This window comes from Sarcophilus harrisii, chromosome 6 (genome assembly GCF_902635505.1).
Source record: "Sarcophilus harrisii chromosome 6, mSarHar1.11, whole genome shotgun sequence".
NCBI lineage: Eukaryota > Metazoa > Chordata > Mammalia > Dasyuromorphia > Dasyuridae > Sarcophilus > Sarcophilus harrisii.
In genome coordinates, this window is record NC_045431.1 from 239,423,159 (window position 1) to 239,449,275 (window position 26,117).

Genomic DNA, 26,117 nt, shown 5'->3' on the forward strand with positions numbered 1-26,117 from the left:
GCAGCATGAAAAAGGAGCTCAAATTATCAGTCAATGAATATTAGTCAGTAAAAGGTGGAAACCAAGTATGGTGGGGAGAGAAGGAGGAAAACGAGAAGGAGCAGGAGTGGGAGGAGGAGAAGGTGAAGGAGCAGGAGAAGGAAGAAGAGGAGAAAGTGGTGGAGGAATGGGAGGAAGAGGGAGGAGGACAAGGAGGAGGAAGGATAGGAGGAGGAGGAAGAGGAAGAGGGGTTTGGTCTTGGATGAATGGGTGGGATATTGACAGTAGGAGAAGAGGGCGTGCTGAAAAAAGGGAACAGTGTAAGTGAAGCCCAGCAGTGCTCAGTAGGCCTTTAGGAAAGGAGTCCATTGTATCTGGATGAATTGTGTCCTTTGCGTTCTATCCCAGGCCACCTGAGCAGTGGCTCTGAAAGGGAACCCTTCCTGGCTGTATGACCATGAACAAGTCCTCTTCCATCTGTAAAACATGGGGATGGGAGGGGAGATGATCCACCTATAAGACACGGGGATGGTGAAATCCACTCCTGACTTCCCAGGGTTCAAAGGGTCCTCAGTAAGCTTCAAGTCACTTCTAAAATATAACCAAGCATATGCCCCAGACTGGGTCCCATTCTCCATAGGGTTGGCTTAACGCTTGTTTGGGCGATGGTCTGGATCATAAATTCTCCTAAAAACCAGGCATTTATTTTCCAAGAAGGTGAAACCTCAGGACATAGATAGCCCCAGCCCCTGCATCCTAAAGTCAGTTACACGAGGCACCACAGGCCGATTTGGTGGCTCTTTTTAAAAATACAAATGACCCAGGGTTGGACAAACTGGGTTGGTCGGGCCAGCTGCACTTGGGCAGCGTAAGCCCCTCTGGGAGGGGCTGCAGAGGGGAACAAGCAGGTCCTAGAGAAAGAAGTGATAAGAGAAGACTGGGTTGTGAGGTAGTGAGCTTCCTGGCCCAGCCAGACTGACCACACTCAAGAGTGTCATAGAAGTCTCTTACTCAGACTCATGTGATTCCCTGCTCTAAAAGGGGAGGGGGTTGTAGGATTTGTGTGCCTGCTAACGGCCACTGGATGATGCCTACCTTGGCAGGGTCATGGTTTTATGTGGCCCTATTCACTTGAGGCTGACAGTCTCCAAGAATCTGAAAGAAAGTTCTCTGTAGCCTGTTTCCAGGGGAGTCCCAAGGCAGAAGGTAGGGGTGGGAGAAACTTGATAAAAACTCACACTGAAAAGTTAAAAAAAAAAAAAGAAAGAAAGAAAGAAAGAAAAAGAAAGAAAGAAAGAAAGACTTTGATACAATGCCTAAGTCAGGGACTTCCTTGAGGAAATTGAGGCAAATGGGCTGAGGGGGCTTGCCATGGTCACACTGCTAGTAAGTGTCTGAGGATGGGTTTGAACCTAGGTCTTCTTTTTTAAAATTCCATTTTATTTTCAATTCCAAATTTTCTTCCTTCCCCTCCTCCTCCTCTACCATCATGAAAACAAGAAAAACATACGAAAAAATTCCTGCATTAGCCCTAACAGAGACAGAGAGAGAAAAAGAGGCAGAGACAAGAGACAGAGAAAATAGGCTTTAGTCTGCCCTCAGAGTTCATCAGTTCTCTCTCTCCAGTTGAAGAGCATCGTGGTCTTGATCAGAGTAGCCAAGTGTTTCAGTATTGCTGCTTTTGTTTAGCTTGTTGGCCTGGTTCTGATCACCTCACTCATCATCAGCTCATCTACAAGTCTTGCCACTTCTTTCTGAAACCATCCTGCTTGTCATTTCTTGGAGCACAATAGTGTTAAATCACAATCATATACCACAGCTTACTCATCCCTCTAGCCTGTTCATTTTAATTCTGTGTATGTTTTTCTTTCAAGTATGTTCTTTGTAAACAACATTTTTAGATTCTGGCTTCTAAGCTAATCTACTGTCTACTATTTTATGAGTTCATCCAATTCACATTCAGCATTTTGATTATTGTATATCTCTGAAGTGTTTTCTTTGTAAACATTTGGTTGGATTTTGGTTTCTAAGTTTTCTTTATAGGTAAGTTCATCCCATTCATACTCTAATGATTTCTCACAGGTGTTTATCTTTTTATGCTTCTTCTGAATCTTGTGTTTCAGAGTCAAATTTTCTACCCAACTCTGATCTTTTTTCTTCTAGAAAATGTTTTTCCAGTGTAGGATTGTACTCAGTTTTGCTAGGTAGATTATTCTTGGTTGGTTGTAAGCTTCTGGAATATCATATTCTAAGCCATCATTTCCATAAAAGGCTAGCTGCTAAATCTTTTGTAATCCTGACTGGCTCCTCATTATTTAAATTCTTTCTGACTGCTTGCAGTACTGTTTCTCTGGCCTGAAAGCTCTGGATTTGGACATAATATTCATGGGAATTTTCATTTAGGGTTTATTTTCAGAAAATGATTGTTGGACTCACTAAATTTTCCTTTTGCATTGTGATTCTAAGATATCTGGGCAATTTTCATTTTGTTTTGAAATATGTCTAGGCTCTTTCTTGTTCATAGTTTTCTAGTAGTCCGATGATTCTTAAGTTCTCTCTCTTTAGTCTGTTTTCCATGTAAGTTGTTTTCCCTATATTTTACAATTTCTTCTACTTTTCAATCTTTTGACTTAGTTTTTCATATTTCTTGATGTCTCATGGGGTCATTAGCTTCCTCCATTTGACCGATTTTAATATTCAAGCAGTTATTTTCTTCAGTAAGGTTTTATATCTCTTCTTTCCAAGCTGTTAATTCTTTTTAAATTTCTTTCTTCTATAGCTCCCATTGGTTTTTAAAATAATTTTTTACTCTTTTTCAAAAATTTCTTTCTTGAATGCTTCTAGGAATTTTTGTTGCACTTGTGTCCAATCTTTATTTTTCTTTGAGATATTGCTTATTGATGTTTTCAGGTAATTGTCTTTTTTCTTTATTTGTCTTTTTATTTATTTGATAATAAAATTTGTCTTTTATTTCTTTATTGTCTAGCGCTTCCCTATGGCCATACAAGCTCTTTATGGTCAGTTCTTTTTTCCCTTTTCTATTTATCCTTCCAATCTGTTTCTTGACATTGAACTTTGTCTTAATGCTGGATTCGGCTAACCTCTCGGGGTGGAAGAGTATGGCAGAGAGTCTTGTCCTGACTACTTATCTTTTTGTGTCTTTTCTGTTGTTTTCATAACTCAGTTTGGCAACTTTCAGGCTTTCAATGCTCCCAAAATAATGTGATTCAGGATATCTGCTCACTGCCCTCCTAGTTCACAAGTTCCTGATGCAGGTAAAGATGGTAGTTGGGATAACCTCAAAATTTTACTAGCCAAGTTCAGCGATCAATCATAGGAAGACCTTTATTTTCCTTGGCTCAACCTTTACTCTTGTCCAGTTCTTTAATACCATTCTCATTCTCCAAGATCTCTGGAAAGCTCACCAGCAGTGGTTCAGCAGTCAGTCAATGCCTCCAGTGTTCTGAGCTCATTTTGGGCAGCTAAGTGCTCTCTTCCTGTCCCCTTACTATATTTGACTTCCAACACCCAAATGATCTTTTAATTCTGTTCTTTATATTACTTTATAAAAGTCATTCTCCTTAGCAGAAAAAAAGGAAGCAAAATAATAGTGAGTTTTTGTCCTTTCTCCCTCTGTTTTCATTATCATCTCATCTGTCTCGTAAGGAGCAGAAGTCTTCTCCCTCTCTTCTCCCCCTCTTTTCTCCAGGATAACAGGACACAGGGCACGATGGAGAGAGGGCTGACTATTTGACTGGGAATACCCGGATTCCCAGAGACATGCAGGCTGTGAGGTCCTGGTCAAGTGTCTTAAGCTCTCAGTGCTTTAGGCTCTCTGAGTCTAGGCTGCTAAGAAGGTGCTGACCCATAGTTCTACAAGAAAGAACTTCCTCATCTAGGAATTTTGTCTCCATTGAAATCCCAGGTCCAGTCCCCATCCCTCATCTTTCTCCAATATTGCCTTTTAAAGAAACCCTTTTCCTCAGCGTCAGTTCCTTCTGGGTGCTGATGCTCTGGATGCCCCTCTAGGACTGCCCCACGGTCTGTGCCAGTCCTTACTTCCACTTGGTTTTGCAGCCACATCCAGTAGAATTCATTGTTTTGTGTCTTCAGACCATTCTTCTAGAGGACAGCTTTCCCTCCCTCCTGGGCTGATCCCCCTCGGGGAATCCTTCCTCCAAACTTTAAACCTGCTCCTTCAAAGTCTGGAGCATATGTCTACTTCTTTTCGACTTTCTCTCTTCCATCACAAATTCTAAAATACCATGGTCATTTTACTCCCAGAGTTCTTATTGCTTCTATACCAGTAACTCTTGTTGGGAACTGGCTATTTGTAGATCTAATGAGCAATGTAATGGCAAAGAAGAAGTAAAGGAAAAAATGAGCATAGGAAAATTAAATGAAAAAATGTTTATTGGATTAAAAAATTTTATTTGAAAAAAGTTTTATCAATGTAGAGGTTTCAAAATGAAGATTTCTCAGATTGCTGATAATTATACATATTTTTGGACTATTTACCATACTAAATTTCCATCCATTCCTCTCCTATCAAAGTCACAGTTAAAGCATTGAGTAAATACTCTGTGTATTGAGAGAGGGGAGAACAGACAGTTGATTAATTCCATTAGAAATAGATTGTGATATTTTCTATGAATAGGTGATATTTCAGTAACTCTATTTTCCATGTGGTTCAAATAACTTGAACTTTTAGACTATGAGCATATTGCCTCAAACTTATTGGTTGAAACCCAAATCTGAGTTATTATTAGACCAATAGCCCAGAGTACCTATCCTAGCAAGGGATCGTCCCAAGGTATAAAAAACAGCTCCTTGAAGGAGGCGCCAAATTATTAAGGGAGAGAGTGAGCATATAAACTACCAGAAAAATTAATACTTTTTCACCTAGAGTCTCACCAATCGGCATTCCTTAAAAATAAAAATTTTAATTTTTAAAATTTTTGCCTTTCATTTTGAACAGCTTGATAATGGCACCTTATCATCTGTAGTAAATGGAACCACCTTTCCTTCAGGATCAAATCTTCAAGGGCCAGCAAAAATCACTTTAGCTGGGTAAGGATTTTAAAAAATTATTATAGAGTTATTTTAATATAAGAATATGTGTTTTATCTCTGTGACAGTATAAAATTTACTTTGTAGTTGAGTCTCTGAGATTTGACCCCAAAATTATCTTTGCATTACAAGATTCTGCCTTCCAGTTTCCTACACATTGTGCATATGTGGTTGAAAAGGTTGATGGGTATGACACTAATTATTAGTCACTGTCATCATCTGGTGAATTTGTGCTATTGCAGTTGTTGTCTTGGTTTAATTTTAGCTCACACTGAGCCCCTCTGGTTTTTTATTGCTTATGAATGCAGTTACTAGGCGGCTGTCTCTCCTTATTCTCTCAGGATGCCATTACAATGCCTTTTCTGGCCATGTAGCTTATGATCACCCACTCTGTGGCCACTGATGAGCTATATTCTTGGTACCTGTCACATATATGTGTAAACGCTGCATTCACATGTGACATTCTCTTGTCATGTAGAGCTAAGGTCCATAGATGTGACTAAGAAAAGTAAACCCGAAGCCAGGTGGAGAGTGTTTATCACTCCTCTGGGCCCTCATGACCTACAGAGTTTCTGGGCACTTCACTGGGACTTGGGAACTGGAGGCTAAGCCTTCCCCACCAGCACCCGTCCTGCTCTGTTCTAATGGCCCATATACATAAATGTGGGTGCACAGGCCCAGGACCTGAAAGGGGGAACTGGGCAAAGTGGTAAAATCTGCCCCATAGCCTGATCTCTCTGTTCTTTGGGATCCCAATCCCTCCATCCTAAGTAAAAGGTGTCTGTACTGGGCCCTGGTAAGTAAGTGTAAGGAGCGTTTGTAGATTCAGGCGTCAGGGACAGTTGGAGTGATTCCCTTTCTGGGGTCACTGCTGAGACCACAGAATTTTATGACAATTGTGAAGAAGTGGGACTGTGACAGTACCTGGTGCAGCTCAGCAGAATGGCCTTTTTTGCACTTAGTTGACTGATGGATAATGTGCTGTTGGAGAATGCCATGAGCCCCCATCGGCGGTGATCCTTGCTTCATGCTGTGAGTGCTGGGGAACGGGCTGCACATAATGGCCCCAGTACCCACAAATGGCTAGGACTACTGTTTTCTGGATTTTATAAATGAGGGCAGCACGAAGGCTCTTTCCTGCTCCTGGTGTTTCAGCTGCCATCCCTCCCCTTATACTGTAGATTGTCTAGCTGCTCACTGTGTGGTGATATTAGCTTTTTAACATATGTCCTTCCCAAATGAGTGTGGCTGAACACCACACTCCCTAGGGTGTGAATGGTGAGCTTCCCCTACACCCGTGGTGACACAGACAGTTGTCATCACAGCTTAGAAGTGTCTGTGCTGAGTGTCGTTCTGCATTACGTTGCATTTTTCAGCTCTGTGTCTCTTGTCTTGCAGTAATTCTGCAGATTTCAGGTTTCCTTTCTTCACTGTTGTTTCAGGAATTGTATGATATGGGCTGTTTTTCTTTTCAGTCGTGCTGCAAACAGTTGCTTGATGTTGAGGTTGTTTTCACTGACATCATCCCAATGACACTGTCTCCCTTATGTCCATGATGCTGAAATCCCATAGTTGTCATTCCCCCCTCCCCTTATTATCAGGGTGTGTAATTGGGAAGCAGACCTAGGAAGCTGTTTGAGGATAAGTTAATTGTGTGCAAATCTCCAACCACGTGTCTGATTTAACGCACCCGTTTGCCTCTTGAATGAGTTTTACTTGGAGATCCATCCCTGATGGGACTAATTCTGGGGATCTCGGAAGAGCAGCTGGCTGCTCTCTGCCTCTCCTATCTAAAAGGTGCCTTAGAAGGTCAGCTCAGAGCCAGAGCCGTGTAGTCTAAGTGAGTGGGCCGTGACCGATGAGGCCGTTCCCCAGCTGTCCCCACAATGGCCCAAAGGTTGACATCCCAGCCCGCCCATGTAGAACATCCTTCAGATCTCGACCGACACTTCCTTATATTCCTCAAGAGGGTGCGTGTGGCTAGTGCGGAGTCAATGACGGATTTTATTGCGGGTGGGACACTTAATTCTGTCCACAAGCATGACTCAGAAACAGTCCCCAGAGTCCCTGATTCCATTGGCTATGGATCAGTTCCCGGGTGGTTGTTCATTCTCAGAGGGACAAAATGACATCCCTCCGTTCAGTGAGTCCGCCTGTGGCCAATCAGATCCACACGAGCTCGACGTGCTCTGCCACAGGCCGGACACAGAGTCCCGATGAACATCTGGGGTGGATTCTCTAACTTTGCTCATCCTGCATTTCTTCTGGGCTAACTCAATCCCGATTGGCTCACAGAGCACAGCCCCTTCTCTTGAGAGGGCACGCCACGCTGGGCGGCCCTGGGCCAGGGTCTCCCATGTCATAAAATCAAGTCTAAAGTTCTTAAGAGAGACCTTGAGGGTAACTAAGAGGTCTCAAACCCTGTGGTAAAATAGGGGGTGTCTGCCTGAGCGTGTGAAAACTTGCCCTGGTGGACTGGGTGGAAGAACCATTTGTTCCAAGGGCCGGGAAGGCGTGTGGTGGAGCACTTAGAGCTTGATTAGACATCGAAGAGATCAAGGTCATCCACTGCACCTCGGGCCATGGCCAGTCCCATTTGTCCTGCTACTGGGCATGTGACTCTGTCCTGCCACTGGGCGGTGTTATGTGACTCTGGAAGACAGAGCGAGACTGAGGGATTTAAGAGGAATCAAAAGACACGATTTTACTCAATTACTGTCAAATTTCTGGGATTTCAATGTGCAGACATTGGTGCTGATGAGAGTGCAATTCAACAAGCATTTATCAAGTACCCACTGTGTGCTAGATCCGGGGAGATCGTCCCTGCCCTCCCTCGAGGAATGTGTGTCCTAATGGAGGGAGGGCACACAACATTCTAAATAGATAAATAAATGTTGAATAAATCCAAAGCAGTGGCGTGAACTGGAGCAGAGGGTACAAGGGGGCAGCTAGATCGTGCAGTGGATAGAGCACCAGCCCTGAAGTCAGAAGGACCTGAGTTCAAATCTGGTCTCAGACACTTCACACTTCTAGCTGCTGTGACCCTGGGCAAGCCACTTAATCCCAATTGCCTCAGCAAAAAATAAAAATAAAAAAAGAAGAAAGCCACAGAGCCTTTAAAAAAGAGGTTCCTAGAGATAGGGACAGGATGTGGGGAGCCTCTGCCACGGCAGGGAGATAGGATATAGGAGGCTCATGGACCTGGAGACTCAGGTGGGAGGTGGGTTGTGAAGGACTTTTAAGTGACAAACAAGAGTTTGCATCCATAGGCAACAGGGAAACACTGATGCTTCATGGGCTGGGCGTGTCATGTTAAGCTCCGACTCCCAACCTTAGCTCAGGCAGTGTCTGTGGGCAAGATGGAGCCAAGATAGATGTAGACATGGGAGGTTGTGGGGAAGGTATGAGTTTGAGATTGTAAATTTGGCTGACCAGGAAGATGCCCTTGAGAAGGGATGGGTTTAGATGAATGTATGAGTTCTCTTTGATGGACAGAGCGTCTGTGAGGCTTATGGGTGGGGATATCCAGCAGGCAGTTGGTAATCAGGAGAGAGAAGAAGGTAGGACACTTCAGGAAATTGGGAAGCCATCTGCATGAAGAGTGGTCTAGCCCCAAGCTTGATACTCTTCCAGTGGATTTTATTAAACTAATGTGGAAAAAATCCAATTTCATTCAATCAATTAACAAGCATTTATTAAGCACGTTCTAGATGCCAGATATTGTGTTGGCCACTGGAAATTCAAAGACAAAAAAGAAACATCCCCTGCTCTCCAGAATGCTGCCTTTCCCCAAGGGCTGGAAGAAGGTGGCTGTCCCCACCATGTTTGTTGTAGACATTCCTCTTGGTGCTTTTTAATTTTGTTTGATATGTTTAAATTTTTTTAAGTCAGTTTTATGGATGCCTTTTGTTTCTGCACTGCAGTCATTTCTATAAATGTCCCCGCCCTCCAGTTCAGTTGAGCAAAGGCCTCCAAGAGAATGTCTGCCCATTCTGCCCTGGCCATCCCCCACACCTCTGCTGGAGTAGACAAATTTCCTTGTCCCTTCTTAGTCTCAGCCATTCATTATGTTACCTGGCTTCCTCTGAGAACCACGGCTCCTTCCCATTGCTCTGAACTCCCCACATTTGTTACCATTCATGCCTAGAATGTCTCCAGTTCTTGGCTGCCAACAACGAGAGAGGCTGTGAATACGTCGGTGGGTGTGGGCTCTTTGTTTCTGTCTCCTAACTCCCTGAGGGACACGCAGAGCAGTGGGATGGTGGAGCCACGGGGGCCAGGGGTTATTGAATCCATGCCTTGTGTAATTCCAGAGCGATCTGCCACAGAGATGGAACAAGCCAGTGTTCCAGGCCCTGGGGTGTGAGCTCCATCCCTGGCCCAGAGGCTCTGCCATCTTCTCCAAGCCTTCTTCCCGCCTTCTCCAACATCCGACTTTGGTTACATTGATGCATCTCTTTATTCCTCACCCTCCAACCCCATTCATTCTTCCTTGCTTCTGTGCCTCGGTTTGGCCTGGAACCCTTGAAGCTGTTGGGCACTGGCCAAGCCCATCATAAGCCCTCTCATGGCCAGGGCTGTTCCTGCCTCTCTCATCCCTCCTCCTTAGCTCCAAACTTGGTGCTGTGGGTGAGTAACCATTGTTTAACAAAGTACCGTGGGTCTCCCCTTGGATGTCTCGTAGGGATTCCTTGGACTCAATCCCTTCTTCTCAGGGTTCAACCATCACATGTGTCTGAGCAGGAACACAAAAGTACCCCGGTCTGCTCTTGGCTGGAAAGGAAATCATTGTTCCCTTATCTAGGAGTTGCTGGGTCACTGACCCCCAGCAATGCCTGGAAAACTCGGGCAGGACCCAGGTTGGGGAAGAACTGAGAGGAGGCAGCAGCAGCAGCCTAGACATGGGTGTCAACCCCCGGCCCACAGAACTGGAGCCACTGGAGAGCCAGGCCCTGAAGGGCCCTCGTGTTCTGGCTGAGGTGTGGGTGGGGGTGGCCTGGCCCCCTGAGGGGACCAGAACACTCTTGCCTTCCTCTATTTAAGTGAAAAAAATGAACCAAGTAAACACAAAACCACGCATTGATTTAAACTTCTGGGTCATAGTTTGGATGGAGAAGCCTCTTCTGGAGTGAAGTCCAGTGGGAAAAGGAGATCAGCACCAGCTTTGCTTGGAACTGGGGACATGGCCCCTGGCAAGAAGGGGATGGAGAGCTAAGGAAGCGAGGAGAGATGGAACTGGGTGGAAGCCATCGGCTAATGCAAGGACACAGAAGTAGGGCTGATTGGGATGGAGAATCCTTCCCAGTTTTGTCTCTCAGACCTTCTGGGCAGCATTCTGGTGGAAGCAGTGAAATCCTTCTCAGAAGAAGATTTCTAAGCACATAAAGTAAAAATAACTGGGATTACCAAGAAAACCGACTATTTTTCCCATCCAAGTTCAAAAACCCCCTGAGCTATGAAAATTAAGAACCCTAATCTTAATTACCCCATTAAGAACCCTAATCTAAAGAGTAGAATCAAAAGGTGGGCCCTTGAAATGAAAATGGAGGGGCTGTGCTGAGCCCACCAGCTAGTCCCCACTTCCAGCAAGAGTGGAAGGGAGAGGGCTGTTAATGACAACTAAATGTCCATGGAAAGAATTACACTGGTCTAGAGGCCAGTGGCCATATCAGATCCATGAATACTGGGGTCCCACAGGGAATCATATACAACTGAAGACCACGGCACCCCAGCTTGGCAGCATTTACACAATCCCGTGTTTACAGGGTCACCATATGCATTTTTACAAAGAGATGTCTTTATCCTCAATACAAACACATATGCACCCAAACACACACATTTTAGCCAACATTTATTAAGCACCTACTGTATACAAGGCCCTGGGTTAGGAGATGTAGATACCAAAACATCTCAAACACAGTTAAAGCTAGGAATCAGTAAGAAAGTTCCTGGGTTAATGGCCACACCTGAGTGAGGACTGGCTCTGAATGCCCCATCTCTGCGGTCCCCCTCAGTCTCTGGTCCAGGGATGAGCTGAGACTCTGTGAGGTCCCATCCTTCAAGTGTCAGACTGGCTCATCCTAGCCACACGTTCCTGGTAGCTCTCTCCTCTGAGGTTGCTCAGACCCTGACTGGCTAACTCCTGGCCTTTCTACATTCTGAGACCCCCTGACCTTCTGCCAGCTCCCCTGAGGTGCACAGGGATATCCCGAGCCCCAGAGTCGTGTTCTGTCCCCATTATCCACCTGCTCCTTCCACCACTTGCAATGCCATCCCTGATCATCTCACCCTCCTGTCCCCCCAGCCCTCCTGGTCTTTGTTCTCCCTTCAGTAACTTAACAATATCTTTAACCAGTTCACTGGTCTGGACTCATATATCACTTGCTGATCTCCGCATCCCTTTCCTGTCTTCAGTCTTGTATGACTCTGACATCCCACTTCTCCGTCCCCACAACCAAGCTCCAAAAAGCCCTTGGTAGGCGCTCACACAGCTGTGACTCCTCCTGTCCTCCCCTGGCTTTCTTTCAAACTTCCTCAAGGTACTTCAGTTTTGGGAAACAGCCTCAATTCAAGCTCTCCAGAAAAAGAGGACTTTCTTCCACCTCCACAGTTCTGTAGCTCTTTGTCCCCTCAGTGTCACCCCCATTCTTTTCTCCTTTGCCCTAAGACCAGCCCCTTCCCTGAAGCACTTGATCCACTCCCTTTCAGTGTCCTTCTCTCCCTCCTTCTCACTCTTCCTCCCTTCCCCTCTCACACTCAGGATATCCAGTGCCACCTCCTATTCTGCCAGCAGACATGCCCAGATCCCACCCACCCCCCAATAAAAACAGAATTTCTTGACCCTACAGTTCCTTTGAGTAACCATCAGTTGCCTCGTGCCTTTCACAGCCAAATTCTTACTTTCTCCCCTTCTGTAGTTGCCAGATCCAATGGCCAGGCTTTGTCCTCTCACTCTTCTTACAGCACATGAAATATTGACCACCACCTTTCTTTTATGGGTTTTCTTTTGATGACCTGGTTTTCCTTTTACTTAATCAAACCAGACCTTTTCAGCCCTCTTTGTGGCCCTGTAAACACCCCAGACTCAACATGGCCAAAACAGGGTCCATTCTCTTTGGATTGCTCATTGTTATTGTCTGGGTTTCCATCACACCCATTTCTGAATATATCCCTCTCTTCGGTCTCCTTTAACAAAGGAAGGAAGAAAGTAATTCCCTTAAACTCCCCAGCCCATCAGCCAACTGGGGCAATGTCTAGAGTGTCTCTCCTCTATGGTGGTCCTCTGAAAAGGAGCTAAGGAAATGTGTTTTCTCATCTCTACTCTGGGGCCACGCTTAGTCATCATCCCAAAGAAGAACGCATCTTCTCTGACCCTAAACCTCTCCTCCTGACTTATCTGTTCCTTGGATGCTGCCATCTATCCAGCCATCTGTCCCTCTTTCCTCCTTGAAGTGGGAGGGAAACTGTTCTCTTTACTGAAGTTGTGTTCCCTTTAAGAAAATGTATTTCCTTTTGATCTGTGATCCCTTTTGCAGTCTCAGCCCTTCCTGGGGAGGGCATAATATCCCCCCAGATAAGTTATCTTTTGGAGATGCCAGAGCCTTTGATTCAATTAGAAATCCTGGCCAAAAAGCCCCCCTTTGAAGTGTTAATTCCAATAGATCTGGACTCTAAGCAAGCCTGGGAACCTTGGCTCCTCAAGCCTCAAGACTCCTTAAAAAAGGCAGTTTCTGGGTACACTCTTTGCAAAGGTCCAAGCAATTTGCTAGGACCTGGCTGGCTGGGAAGGCATTCTCAGTATAAGATTCCATTTCCCTAATAGGACTTTGCCACTATAGAAGTCAGTCTCTTAGCAAACTGGTTTCTATCCAACAATAAACTTTATTTTGCAATTAATAATTCGGGATAAGTGAATTCCTTCACTTTAAAACCTGCGGCCAACCAAAAGGGGATTTTAATGACTCTTTCATTGCCACTGAGTTTTGCCGTCTCCTCTCATAATACCCCCACCCTGGTGCACCTCTCATTTTGATTTTTGCAGCTGGTGGGTCTGCCTCTGTGGACATTACCGATCACTCTCTTATTTAGGAAGCTGCAGTGGCTCCCTATTGCTTCCAGGATAAAAAATACAAACTCCTGTTTGACATTCAAAGCCCCTCACTACTTGGCTCCAGTCTGTCCTTCAAAGCACAATGATGTTCTTCCTTACACCTTCCAATAGTGTTCTGCATACTTCCATGGCGTTTCCTCTTCATAACATTGTTTCCTATCCTTACACAGACAGATCCCCTCTTCTGCAATGTCTGAAATGCTCTTCCTCAATTCCTAGTTTCTTCTTGAGTCTCATCTCCTACAGGAAACTATTCCTGATATCTTCTGATTCCATTATCGCTCGCCCCCTCCCCCTCAAAATTACTTTGTTCATATTGTATTTACTTAATTTGCATATAAACTCTCTGAGAATAGAAATTGTATTCTTTAAAATCTATATTGCTGTTCACCTGATTCAGTGTCAGGTACACCTTAGGTGCTTAATAAATGCTTGCTAAATTTACCTGAAGATGGCACACTGACTGGCCTGAGGGGAATCCACAATGATCAAATTATTGAGTGCTCATAATATGCTTTATTAATAGGGGTCATTAAAAGTACAAACCATTGACATAAAAATAATTGTTTTATTAACTTCCTTCAATTTACACTTTCAAGCTATTTGGAAAGCCTTCCCCTTAGTCTTCAGGGAACCACAAAAGAGGGTTTTTATTACCCTAGAAGACAAAATGAATACAGGAACGTCTGGGCACCTAGAATGGAGATGTGGACAAAAGCAGCTGATGTTGTTAATTTGTGAATGCTTCCTTGAGAAGGGGAGCAGTGACTTACCCCCTTGGCCACAACAGCTGAATTTCCAGCCCACCATTTCCATCAACAGTGTTTTAAAATCCTTCCCACTCTCCTTTTTTAAGATTAGATTTCATGATCAAACACCTGCCAATAATTTTAGTCGCTGGTGTTGTGAATTTCTATATTAGTTACACACACAGACAAAACACCAGAAGCTTAATGACTTCTTCTTTTAAAAGGCTAACTATCTGAATACATTTTCTTTTTTAATCCTTGTAGAGTAACTCTTAGTTCATGGGACTCAAAGTCTAAAAAGCCATGTAACTGTACCAAATCCCAGTGTCTGAAATTGTAAGTAATCAAAAATCCTTCATTATTAAATATGAAATAAGGTTGTTTAGAAATCAGTAAATGGAGAAAGGTCCAGACAATGCCAGGTTGGCAAGGAGTGTACACGTGGTGATGTTTAGCAATGGAACTGATGTTCAGTGGGAATTGGAGATGCCCTCGAAGTGTGTGAACAGCCTCTGGCTTTGGCACTCGATGATGCCGGGCTGGAATCACCTGCACCTCAGGGGAGGAATCTTCGCCTTTTGTTTGCATTTGCCATTGAGCATTCATTAACCCCTCAGGTGATATTGGACTGGACATTAGCACCTTGCTGAACATTAGCTATCGAAACATGTCCACCCGCACCATCTATTTTATGGAAACTTTTGTGGCGTGGTTTATTATACGCGTGAATTTTCTTAGAAAATTAGTGGACCCTTTTGCCTTGCCTACCTAGGGCTGCCAACTGTTGAGTCTGGGTAAGCAGAGAGATAGGACAGCGTGCCTACTTAGACACATAAATACTGGCCAAAAGGGGAGAGAGAGTAAGTGGCGGAAATAGGAAGTGCGCCTGGAACTCTGCTGTCAAGGGCTCTACGTCACAGGATTTGTTTCTGTTGCCTGCCCTGCCCCGCCCAGCCCTGCCCGGTCCCATCCTGCCCTCACCTTGGTACTGCATGTCCCCAATGGCTAGCAACCCTAACCACATCTCTGTGTGATTTTTCCATTGCAGAGCTCCTTGAGAAGTCAGAGAGCTACCTTGGTGCACCATTGGGGGTAGGTTGGGAGAGAGGAAGAGCACAAGGGGTGTTGGATTGGGCCAAAAGTGAGTTCCCAAAGCCCCTGAGGCATTGCTAATGAAGCTTTTACTAGTTGAATTGACCTCAAGTAATGCTGGGATTTAGTACTGAAGATCCGTAGTTTTTTTTTTTTTTTTTTTTAATAATTGATGACACACACAGCCTTTGTGAACACAAAGTGTGTCCTTTCATGGAAGGAAATCTGTAGATCATGTAAGAATGAGACAGGTAAGGAAAAGTCTGCCAGTGACCCCCTGGACTTCTCCTTTGGGGAGGCAAAAGGATAGGAGAACAAAGTCGATCTGTTCAGGGAATGCAGGAGAGAAATCCAAGGGCAGAGGGACGCCTTATGTGGTGTTTTGGGCGCCCAGGGTCAGGGGAAGGATTTATCACAGAAAAGACAGTAGGAGGGGAGGCAGAGGTGTGACCACTCCTGGGAACCTTCCTTCTTTGCCTATTCCTTCTTTTTCTATGTCCTATAAGCAGAGCTCTTGCATAGAGCAGTATCATGTCTCTGCTTAGAAATACATTTCCTCTACACTATAACAAGTCTCTATTGAAAATAGGTGGGAAAAGAATGGCTACTACTGGCTATCTTGCACTCAATATGGATTTCTTAATTTATAAAAATTGTGTTTCCAATAAATTGTATGCAAGTTTAATAAAATAATGGTTTAAAACCTAAAGAAAAAATGAAGAATCATTTATTCACAATACCCATCAGACCAGCATAAAAATACACAATTTGTGTTCTTCGAAGTTTTTAAATACTGATGCTTCCAAATGAAAGGTTATAATGCAAAATTCACTTTCAAAATAGAAAGTATCATTTTATTGAACGACTTATTGCAGTTGAGCAGACATTAAGCACCGATGGTATGCAAGGAACTACTTTGTGGAGAGACAAAACAAAGTAGTCCCTGCCTGTTAAACGGTCTACTGAAGTGAGAGCAGAAAATGCCTCCTAATCCTTTGAAAAGTGAGCATCTCAAAGAGAGAGAGAGGGGCATTTTACTCTCAGAACAATCCTGAGATGTACAAGATGTTTGGGTGACATTTGTATTGATGGATGTTAACTATTTGGGAATATATTTTACTTGCAGCATGGAAAAAAAGCAATTCTGCAATGAAATCACAATGAATCTAGGCTGAATCTATTTTTAGACAAACCATACCTGCCCTTTATCTGCCAAAATATCGGGGCTTTCATCATTCCTATAATGGATTCCTATAGTATATAGTTAGAATATGCCCCTGATTTGGGACAAATTTTTCCTTCAATTTTCCTTGTCAGAGATTGGAAGTCTCCAATAGAATCTCTTTCTTTACTCTTTTGACTCTTTCTCGGATAATTTGGCATGAACTTCAATGGATGAACTTGCCCTAGTCTGTCTGTTGTTTATTTACTTTAACAGTGAATACAAGTTTTGTGAAACACACAAAAAAAACCCACACAATTTAAAAATCTTGATTGTAACTGACAACTATACTTCTTCCATAACGAACCTTGGCTGTAGCTGGTCACATCAACCCCAAAAAAGTGAGTTTTGACCCTTTGGGTGGTAGACAAACAATGAAACGGTTGATGAGTCAGCCGGAGAGGGATGAAGAGAAATTGAGGCAAAGAGAGGGCTGGATTGAGCACAAACTAGAGAGTCCCTGGAGATTTTACAAATCAGAGTGTTCTTAGGTCTAAAGAGTCATCATATGTTGTGTTCTGGGTAGACAACTATTTAGTCAGATACTTTTTTTTTCTTTAAGGATTTTATATAACTGATCTAATAGAAATGGGGTGTTGGGTGTTTGCAGAGAAGAAAGGAGGGTTTTCTGATGATCATGTTTATTGACTATCCACTATTTCATTTTTAAGAGAACATTCTGACAAAATGAATTTCCTTTTTTTTTTCAAAGACAATTTTGTTATAGATTCCGTATATAGAGAATGAGCCATAAGATTTAATAGTAAAAAAAAAGTATCAAAGGAGAAGGGGAAAATGGAAAATAATTCTTCACTTTATGTGGATTATTTTTGTCCCTTTTCTTCCTTGTTTCTCCCTTGGATTTCAGGGAGATAGTAAGTCAGGTGGTGCTGAACTAGACCTGTATGAGACTCGGAAGGGATTGGCCAAAACAGCCTCTGAGTGCCCCCCAGAACTGGGTGGAGGAGCCCATGAGTGGAGTCCTTCAAATCTGACAAGTTTTAGAGACCTGAGCCTGGAGCAGAAAAGAGGGTCTGGCCATGATGACTGTGGCTACTGTCAATCTGTTACGGGGAAGGTGAATTGGGGAAGGGGTAATGGAAGAGTCGGCTCTTGGAGCCTTCCTAAGAGGAAGGAGATGGTCTGTCTGAAGAGACAGTGAGCTCCCCATCTCTGCCAGTGTCCTCTCAGAGGCTGGATGACCATAACTCAGGAACGTTTACGAACGTTTACAGAGAAGATTTCTACGGGGTGAGAGATTGATCCAGGCTAGCTTTAAGTTCCTTCTCAAAAATTCTCGGCTTTCCTGATCGAGCCTGGCAACTTGGAGAATCGGCTCACTCTGGGGAATAAAAAGCCAGCCTCTTCCAGAACATGAGCAGGCCATGCTTGGTTTGGTTTTCCCTTTTCCCTAACCCCCTTCCTCTTTTAAAGGCTGCTTTTTATTTTTTCTTGGTAGGTTTACCCTCAATCAGTCATGACTTCAATGCTTTAGAAATAAGTTAGATCGTGAAGGGTTAAAAACTGGGAAGCAGAGAAAGCCTGCAAAGAGAGGGCAGGATGACGCCCAGAAGAACGGAGTCCCACTGCTTGCAGACTCAGCCCCACAATCTTCAAGCAGGGAGAGAAGGGCCTCACTTGGAATCTAGGATTGGCTTTCTTTGTTGAAGAAAGGCCACGGGGTATCAAAAATGCCAGAGTGTTGTTACCATCTTTTAGAGGGAAGAGGAAGAAGTAGATGAGGCTCCTTGTTTTTGTTTCCTGATCAGCAGGACTCTGACCTTCCTCTTTCTGGAATAGCTGTTGAAGAAGACCATCAACTGAGTCCTTGTGGAATCATAATGTGCTTTAAACACTTGTCAAAAGGCCACAGATGACATGGTCTTAAGTGAGAAGCATCTGGTGGTTGCTGTAGTTGTTTTCTGTCTTGTGCTGAGGCTCTTCCTAGAGTAAGGCTCCCCCAGATAGATGTGGGGCTCTTGGTCATCTTGACTCCTCCTCCAGGTAGCTTCATAATCCCAACCCTGGGGTTGCTAAACTGCTGAGAACGGGCAGGATTCGGGGGTGCCATTCCTGCAGCTGGGGTCTTCCCGGGATGAGGACTCTCAGTGGGAGCTCACTCTGGGCAGAGCCCTAGACTGTCTGTCATACCGGAATGACGTGGTGACTTTTACCCTCCTGAGAGTCACGGTCTCCGGTGCCCTGAGCTGCCATAACTGTGCTACCCTGTGGAGATACCCATTGATCAGATCCTTCCCCAGGACTGAATCCCTTTAACTCTAGCCGGGAGGCTTCCCTGGATGAACAGAAAGAAATGCCTCCTGTTCGGTGCCTCTGATTTCCTCACTTTCGGAGGAAGGCAGCCCCACTGAGCATGGCTCTGTCCCATTGGCCTTTGTCTTCCTTTAGGTCATTTGTATCCTCGCTGGTGAGAAGGGGAACAACTCCGTGACATCCAAGCTGAGGAGCCGGGGTTGTTGGGTCAAGGTCTAACTGCAGTCACAGGTCCCTCAGGAGGCCCCGGGAAGGGCCTGAAAGCCCCACGTGCCCACAGCTACAGCTCAGTGCCCAGGTCACGCTCCCAGTTTTTCAGGGCTTGTGCCGGCAGCTGGGGAAATGCTGTGAGTGGCCAGCAGAGGGCAGGTGTGTCCCTGCTCATTAGGTACCTAGGCCAGCTCCCTGTGGGGAAAATGCCCACACCAAGTAACGCTCCTAGATTTTGGAACTAGAACAAATCTCAACGTAACCTTGTCTCGGTTCAAATGAGGAAAATGAAATCCAGAGAGCTTAGATGATTAAAGCCAAGCACAAAACAGCGACTCCTTGGCACTGTCTGATTGAATTTAGGGTGGTTTTGTGGAGAAAGGACAGAGCTCTCAATCCCAGCTCTCGGGAGCTTATGACTCTCCCCAGAGCCTTTTCCTTCTGCCAGCCTCTTGTTAGTAAAGTGGGTTAATGCTCATGCCATTTATTTCTTGGCATCTTTATACAACAGTTGGCTTGATAGAATTTAAGTGTTGCCTAAATATGAATTGTGATTACTGTGACCAATAATGAATCACAAGATAACAGAATTCTCAAGGCCAAAGGCACCTCAGAAGCCCCTAAATGCCACCAGTCCCTGGCAAATGGTCCTCCAATCTCCCATCGTCCCACTCCCGAAGGACTTCCCCTGAGGAGAAACCTGCTCCCTCTAAAAACAGCCCATTCCTTTTAGGAATAATGCTTAAAATTTCCAAAACCTTTCCTTTTATGAGTCTTATTTGCCTTTTTATAATATCCACTCATTGCTCATATTTCTGTCTTGTAGGGAACAAATCAAATGCCTCTTCTCCCTGACAGACAGCCCTTCAGATGCTTGAACAGAACCATAAAAGATGCCCATTCCCAGCCTTTGCCCAAGTCTTCTCTCAGGTTCATCATTCCTTCAGCTGATCATGTCACAGAGTCATTTCCCTCCACTGTGCTTGTCACTCTTCTCTGAATGCATTCTAGATTATCAATGGCTTATATAGACTATTTTTAATTATTATAGCTTTTTATTTACAAGATATACGCATGGGTAATTTTACAGCATTGACAGTTTTAAATCCTTTTGTTCCAACTTTTTCCCTCCTTCCTCCCACCCCCTCCCCCAAGATGTCAGGTTGACCAATATATGTTAAATATTACATAGACTATTACACCCAGAAATGACCATAGCAATCTAGGTCATGGCAGAGTGCAATAAAGATCTCAATCTCCTAATTACTGCAAACCTTATTTCTCAGAATTCAGTTCAAGATCATATTACTTTGTCTCATCATCCTTTTATACTATTGATTCATATTGAGCCTACTACAAGTCCTAGATCTTTGTCAGCTTCCTCCATCTTATATTTGCGAAACTGATTTTTTTAAGCCCGAGTTAAAAAAAAAATTGGATCGTTTACCACTCAGCTTAAATTCAACTCTGTCATTTCCTATCAATATGACCTTGGACAAATCACTGAGCTATTTTGGGCTTTATTTTCCTCATCTGTAAAATGAAGGGACTGAAAAAAATGACCTGTAGTTCCCTTCCTGCCGTGAATCGATGGTTCTATGATGTCATGTATGATGTCATGTTTATCCCTACTGAATTTCATCAGTGCAGTTTTCTAGTCACTAATAATCTTTTGGAATTCTGGCTGTCAGCCATTGGGTTAGCCATCCCTCCCCATCTGGGCTAGGTACTAGCAAGGTTCTCCCCAAACCCAGGACTGTCTGCCTCAGAAGAGATTCCCCATTTCCTGCCTTGATGAAATCCCAAGTGTGACCACCTAAGGAGGCCCAGAGGTTGCCTTTGCCAATTTGATAAGCACGCCATCTGTGCCTTTACCAAAGTCATTGAGAAAAATGTTCAGTAGCACCGGGACGAGCCCAGACCATGAGGGCTCAGATGTTCTGAGCTCTTACCTTTTCCTTGGTTCTCGTATTCCTTTTGTTTTTGTTTTATCCTTTTCCCACTCTCCTTGGAAGAGTGGAATTAAACTGAGGGTTCTGCCTTTTTCCTATTGTTACTTATCATTGTCCCGTCCATACCAAGCTGCAGTCTTCCCTCTAATATGTTGTGCCATATCGGTGGGGGTACCCAGAGGCAACTCGCCTAATATGTTATTTTAAAAAGCCACAGAAAGAAGATGGGATGAAGGGTAGGTATCCAATTCTGAAGGCTCAAGTGTGTCATAAACCATCATAATCCGGTGCTGGGAGTGCTGAAGCTCACAATGAGCTGAGGCTGTCGGGACAAGGGCAGAGGAGCAAAAAGTTTAAGCCAAAAGAGTTCCCATTACTGGTTTAAAATCAGCTTAGAAGGACCCGTGAAGGGTCCTGGAAGGGCTGGACCCTTTGCTGTTACTATTTTTATTAATCACTTGCAAAAAGGCATAGGTGACCTTCTAAATCTGTAGATGAACTTAAGACTTAGGAGGGAGATTTAACACTGAATGACAGGGGGAAAATTAAGACTTGACCAGCTAGAACACTGAGCCCATTCTAGTAAGATGAAATTTAGTAGGAATAAACGGTCAGCTTCTTGTGGGTTCAAAAATCAATTTCACAAGAATAATATGGGGGAGATGTGCTCAGGAACGGAACAGACACCCAAGAGGTGAATGGGAGCATTTTGGCTGATTTGTGGAAGGGCAGCTAGGGTTGTGAAGGGTCCAGAGTCAGTGCCATGAAGGAGTTGGAGGTGCTTGACATGGAGAATATAAAACTTCGTAATTTTCTTTAAAGGGTCATTCTGTGGAAGAGGGATTGTTTGCTCTGTTAGGTCTCAGAGTGCAATGCACATCATGGGAGGGTGTTCCAACGAGGCAGTACTAGGTAGGAAGGCTCTCCCCAGACCCAGGCCCGTCCGCCTCGGGAGAGATTCCCAGCCTTGATGAAATCCCAAGTGTGACCACCTGAGGAGGCCCAGAGGTTGCCTTTGCCAAGCAGCTGCCAATGTATTTTATCCAGTGTCCCATTTCAGAAAATGGAGAGAGAGCACGGAGAAAGCAATGTCAGCCCAGACAAACTTCCCAGAATCCCCATCAGGGCCGTCTCAAATGTTTGGTGACCGACCGACCAATGGTAGAGGCAGGAAGTGCCGGGGGAGTCAGAGCCAAGCAGGATGCTGTGGGTCATATTGTAGCATCGTTCATGACTATGTTATTAGGCATAAGTTGGATGGAGGATGCGGTGTCCTGGTAGATGCTGTGGGGGAGATGGGGACCAGACCATAGAGTCCAGTTATGGGGATTCAAAGCTGATTGTCTGACCTGACCCCCTGTTGTCCTCAATGGTTGGATGTCAGCCCAGAGTGGGGTTCGAATGGAATGCCCCAGGGATCTGGCCTGGACCCGCATCTTAAGTCTCTTTCTTCTGCTAGTGACTTTTCTGAAGTTTGATCACATCCAGGAAGCTGAGAGCTCAGCACTGGGAGGGGGGGCAACCACCTAGCAGGGTCAGAGCCAAGTTTCATAGGAGGAAACTTAATGGAGCTAAGTGGAAAGGCCCACATTTGGGTCGGGCCCCGTGGAGGGCGCTCCTTGACCACCAATTGCCAGTGGGGCTCCGGATAGGAAAGGGGAGAGACCCCTTTGTGGGGATGTTTGGCCTCTGAAGGTCCTTCCCTGGAAGTCGGGTGAGGGCTCCTCACAGCTGGAGCTGCCTCCAAAGGGTGGGGGACGAGAACTCCCCCCAAGGGGGGTCTTTGAGTGGAGGCTGGACGCCACTCATCAGGGAGGCGGTCCAGGGAAGGATGAGTTGAGTAGAGGGGCTTCCTGGGCAACCAAGCTACAAGAGCCCATTAAGCACCGACTATGTGCCCAGCACTAACTTGCCCTCCCTTCCAGGACTGTACCTTCTTTTGGGGGGGGGGCGTAGATAATGCTCCCAGGCTGGGAAATAAAGGTACGTGCAGAAAGACCACATGGTGATGGGGCTGGGGCCAGCAAGGTGCCGAGACCTGGGGGGAAAGGCAGAGGGAAGGGGGAAACACGAAAGGCCTGGGTGAGGGCTGTGGCAGGGAGCCAGGGGTGAGGAGCAGCAGGGGAGCTTGGCTTGGTGGCCAGTAGGGGCGATGAGCCTGCAGAGAGAGGCTGGAACCGTGCTGGGGGGAAGGGGTTGAAGGGACAGGGAGGCCAAATAGGAGGCTCTTACAGGAGCTAGTCCAAGAGAGCTCATGAGGGCCTGGACCAGGGCACAGGGCACGCAGAGTGCAATGATCTGCTCACTAACCCATGCCCTGAGACAGGAAGTAACCCTGTCCTGGGGAGAAAATTTCCATTTCCTAGGCCTTCTCTGCCCTCACCCAGGGCTCCTGGAAAGTCTAAGCTTCCTAAAGCTTTCCTGGGGTCAAGGATCATATGAATGTGTGTGTGAGGGAGGGAGAAAGAGAGAGAGGGAAAGAGAAATGGAGACAAGAGACAGAGACAGACAGGGAGAAGAGAGATGAGAGAGATGGGAGAAAGAGAAGGGAGGAATGGGGGTATCTCTGCAGCATGGCTGCCCCAGACCACTCAGTGGGTAGGGAAAGATGTCCCGCTTGTTCTGAAAGCTTGTGGGCATGGGCCATGAGGTGAAGGGCCCCCAGACATCAAAGCCCAGCAGCTGGCGCAGTGCCTGTGGGGGAGCGTGCTAAAGCTCCAGCTGCTGAAGCTCTGCCCTCTGAGAGGCTGATGAGAGAAGTCCTCAGGCCTCCCTCGGGGGGCAGCCTCCTGTGACCCGTCCAGGACCACTGGGGCAGAACGGCTGCTCTGAGGGCAGAAGCTGGCAAGGGTCTGGACCATTTGGCTTGTAGAAAGCTGCCCGGTGACAGAAACAGTGCCATGTAGTCTTCTCTAAGGCACCTGCCCTCCACATACTGGTGAAGTTTGGAGACACAATTGCCCTCCTCTCCAGGACTCGTAGCCGCTGAATTAGCTTTCAGCTTGGAAGATGGGGGGACAGCAGGATGGCCAGGGGGTCACGGGCTGTCCGTGGCTGGAGGTCCGTGCGGCTGGTCAGGGGAGGTGTCTCCTCCCACCCTCAGCTAGTGGAGTAGTTTGTGGGCATGTAGGAATGATAGAGTGAGCACAGTGAGACGGCGGCTCTGTTGGAAATGAAGCAAGTATTATCTCAACAGCCAAGAGGGAGCAGGAGGGAGTGGACGGCCTTGGCATCAGCCTGGACCCCCGCCTGGGTCCCCTGGCCACCTTCGGACACGGGCTGACGAGAGGGAGCGGCTAAGGTGGTTCTCCCGAAGCCCAGGCCCGTCTGAGTTAGTCAAGGTTCATTGCTGGGTGTTGCTCACCCTAATGAAATCCCAGGTCTGGCCAACCCCCCCCCCCGGTGTCCCTCTGTTGGGGGGTCATTGCACCCCCCGCCGTGTTGTGGATGTCTGGCCCCCCCCAAAGTCAGGTTGTACAGGCAGCAGGGGATCTTCCGGAGGGTCCCGTGGCTAGCCCTCCCGACTGGGGATTGCTGGATCCCCACAAACAGAAAGTTGAAGGGCTCCCAGCTCCTGGAGGGGCCCTTTGCTCGTCCGGCCCCAGCGATCTTCACCTCAGCTTTCTTTTCAGGTACTGTGACTGCTTCGCCAACGGGGACTTCTGCAACAACTGCAACTGCAACAACTGCTACAACAATTTACGCCACGAAATCGAGCGGTTTAAAGCCATTAAGGTAAAGCGCCCAGGAAGGCTGAGAGTGGGGGATCGGGTGTGGCGGCCGGGCGAGGGGCTGCCGGGCGAGGGGTTGCCCTCGTCGGGGCTTCTTAGCCTGAATCTAGCAGGGAGAGAGTGCCACAGCTCGGGTAGCAGGCAGAGGGCACATCCCGGGTGCTCGCCCTGCTCTTTGCCCGACAGCCTGGACCTCCCTAGTGCAGGCCCGGAAGCAGAATCCAAGGAGAGGGCGGGGAGAGGTAAGCATAGGCTTGTGCCATTGTGGATGGAGAGCTGGAGCAGGAAGGCCTGGATTCAAATCCTGCCTTGGAACTTGAGGAGCTTTGTGATCTCGAGGGAACCCTCCTCTGTAATATTAATTACCTTCCAGGATTGTTGTGAAGAGCAAATCAGGGCTTTGTATGCCTTAAAAGCCCCAAGTAGATGCTGTTAGTGGGGCTGGGTGGTCCAGTGGATAGACTGCAAGGCCTGAAGGAAGGCTCATCTTCCTGAGTTCAAATCCAGCCTCAGATTATATTAGCTGTGTGACTCTGAGCAAGTCCCTTCGCTCTGCCTCAGTTTTTTCATCTGTAAAATGAGCTGGAGAAGGAAATGGCAAAACCTTCTAGGATCTCTGCCAAGAAAACCCCAATGGAGTCACAGAAAGTCAGGCACAAAGATGCTCTTATTATCAGGGTGGTCCCATGAGCAGTCTTCATCTGAAAAATTAGGGGCCTGGGTGCCTCAGCCCTCCCCCCTCTCCCCCTGGGTCCTTGATTTCCCTTAGGGAAGGAAGAAGGATCACAGCCCTCAAAACTTGATGGCAACAAAGCACTTCCCTGGCTTTGGCCTGTGCTATAGGAGTCCCATGTTCTCGGAGGCTCCCCGGGAGGCGTAGCTGGCCCATCTGACTAGTCAGTGGTGGAGCAAGTGGGAATATTCCCACCCTTGTCATTCTGGGAAAATGAAAACGACAGGGTTTGCGACTTGCAGTCATTCCAATGAATTGAATTGCCCGCTTGAAATGTGGAGAAATCGGTCCTTCATGTGGCTGAAAATACCGTCCAGACACCAACTCTGGATGCACGGCCGCAGAGAGAGCGCCAGGCGACAGATTCCCCCTCTTACTTCAACCAGAAAGACGTTTGCTTAAAGGAAAATGCTCTCTCTAAAGTACAAAAATTAGCTGTGCGACCCTGGGCAAGTTGCTTCATCCCAATTGCCTCAGCAAAAAAAAAAATATATATATATATATATATATATATATATATATATAAATGTAGCTGCAAAAGAAGCTCCTGAATTAAAGGTAAAGTTTTTAAATTTAATTTTAAACAGTGTTGCCATAGTTACTAGGATAACTGACTGTGTGCAAAGGATGTGTTGCAAATATGAAAACATGGGTAAGGATGTGTATATAGAGATGTAGATAGGGATGTGTGTATATACAATATATAGAGGGGTATGTGTGTATATGTAATGTGTGTGTGTGTGTGTGTGTGTATCTGAAATGTAGTATTTTGTAAGATGCACTAAAACTTTGGGGGAAATTTTCCTCTGCCTCTTCCTTGTCTTTCAGGCCTGTCTTGATAGAAACCCGGAAGCCTTCCAACCCAAGATCGGGAAAGGGAAATTGGGGGATATTAAGCCTCGCCATAACAAAGGATGCAACTGTAAGAGGTCAGGCTGTCTGAAGAATTACTGTGAGTGCTATGAGGTGAGCCATCGGCGTCTCAAAAACCCTT

General features: G+C 45.9%; 1 protein-coding gene across 2 annotated transcripts in view; it reads left to right on the forward strand.

The window, feature by feature from the left end:
- Positions 1-26,117, forward strand: part of TESMIN (testis expressed metallothionein like protein) — a 48,307-nt gene that overhangs the window by 13,704 nt on the left and 8,486 nt on the right. The window contains exons 6-9 of one of the 2 annotated variants that reach the window (XM_031942592.1): positions 4,959-5,050; positions 14,174-14,245; positions 24,292-24,394; positions 25,952-26,089. In XM_031942592.1, coding sequence (XP_031798452.1) covers positions 4,959-5,050; positions 14,174-14,245; positions 24,292-24,394; positions 25,952-26,089 — 405 coding nt within the window. The remainder of the gene's footprint in view (positions 1-4,958; positions 5,051-14,173; positions 14,246-24,291; positions 24,395-25,951; positions 26,090-26,117) is intronic. The other variant, XM_023506592.2, reaches the window with a different exon arrangement.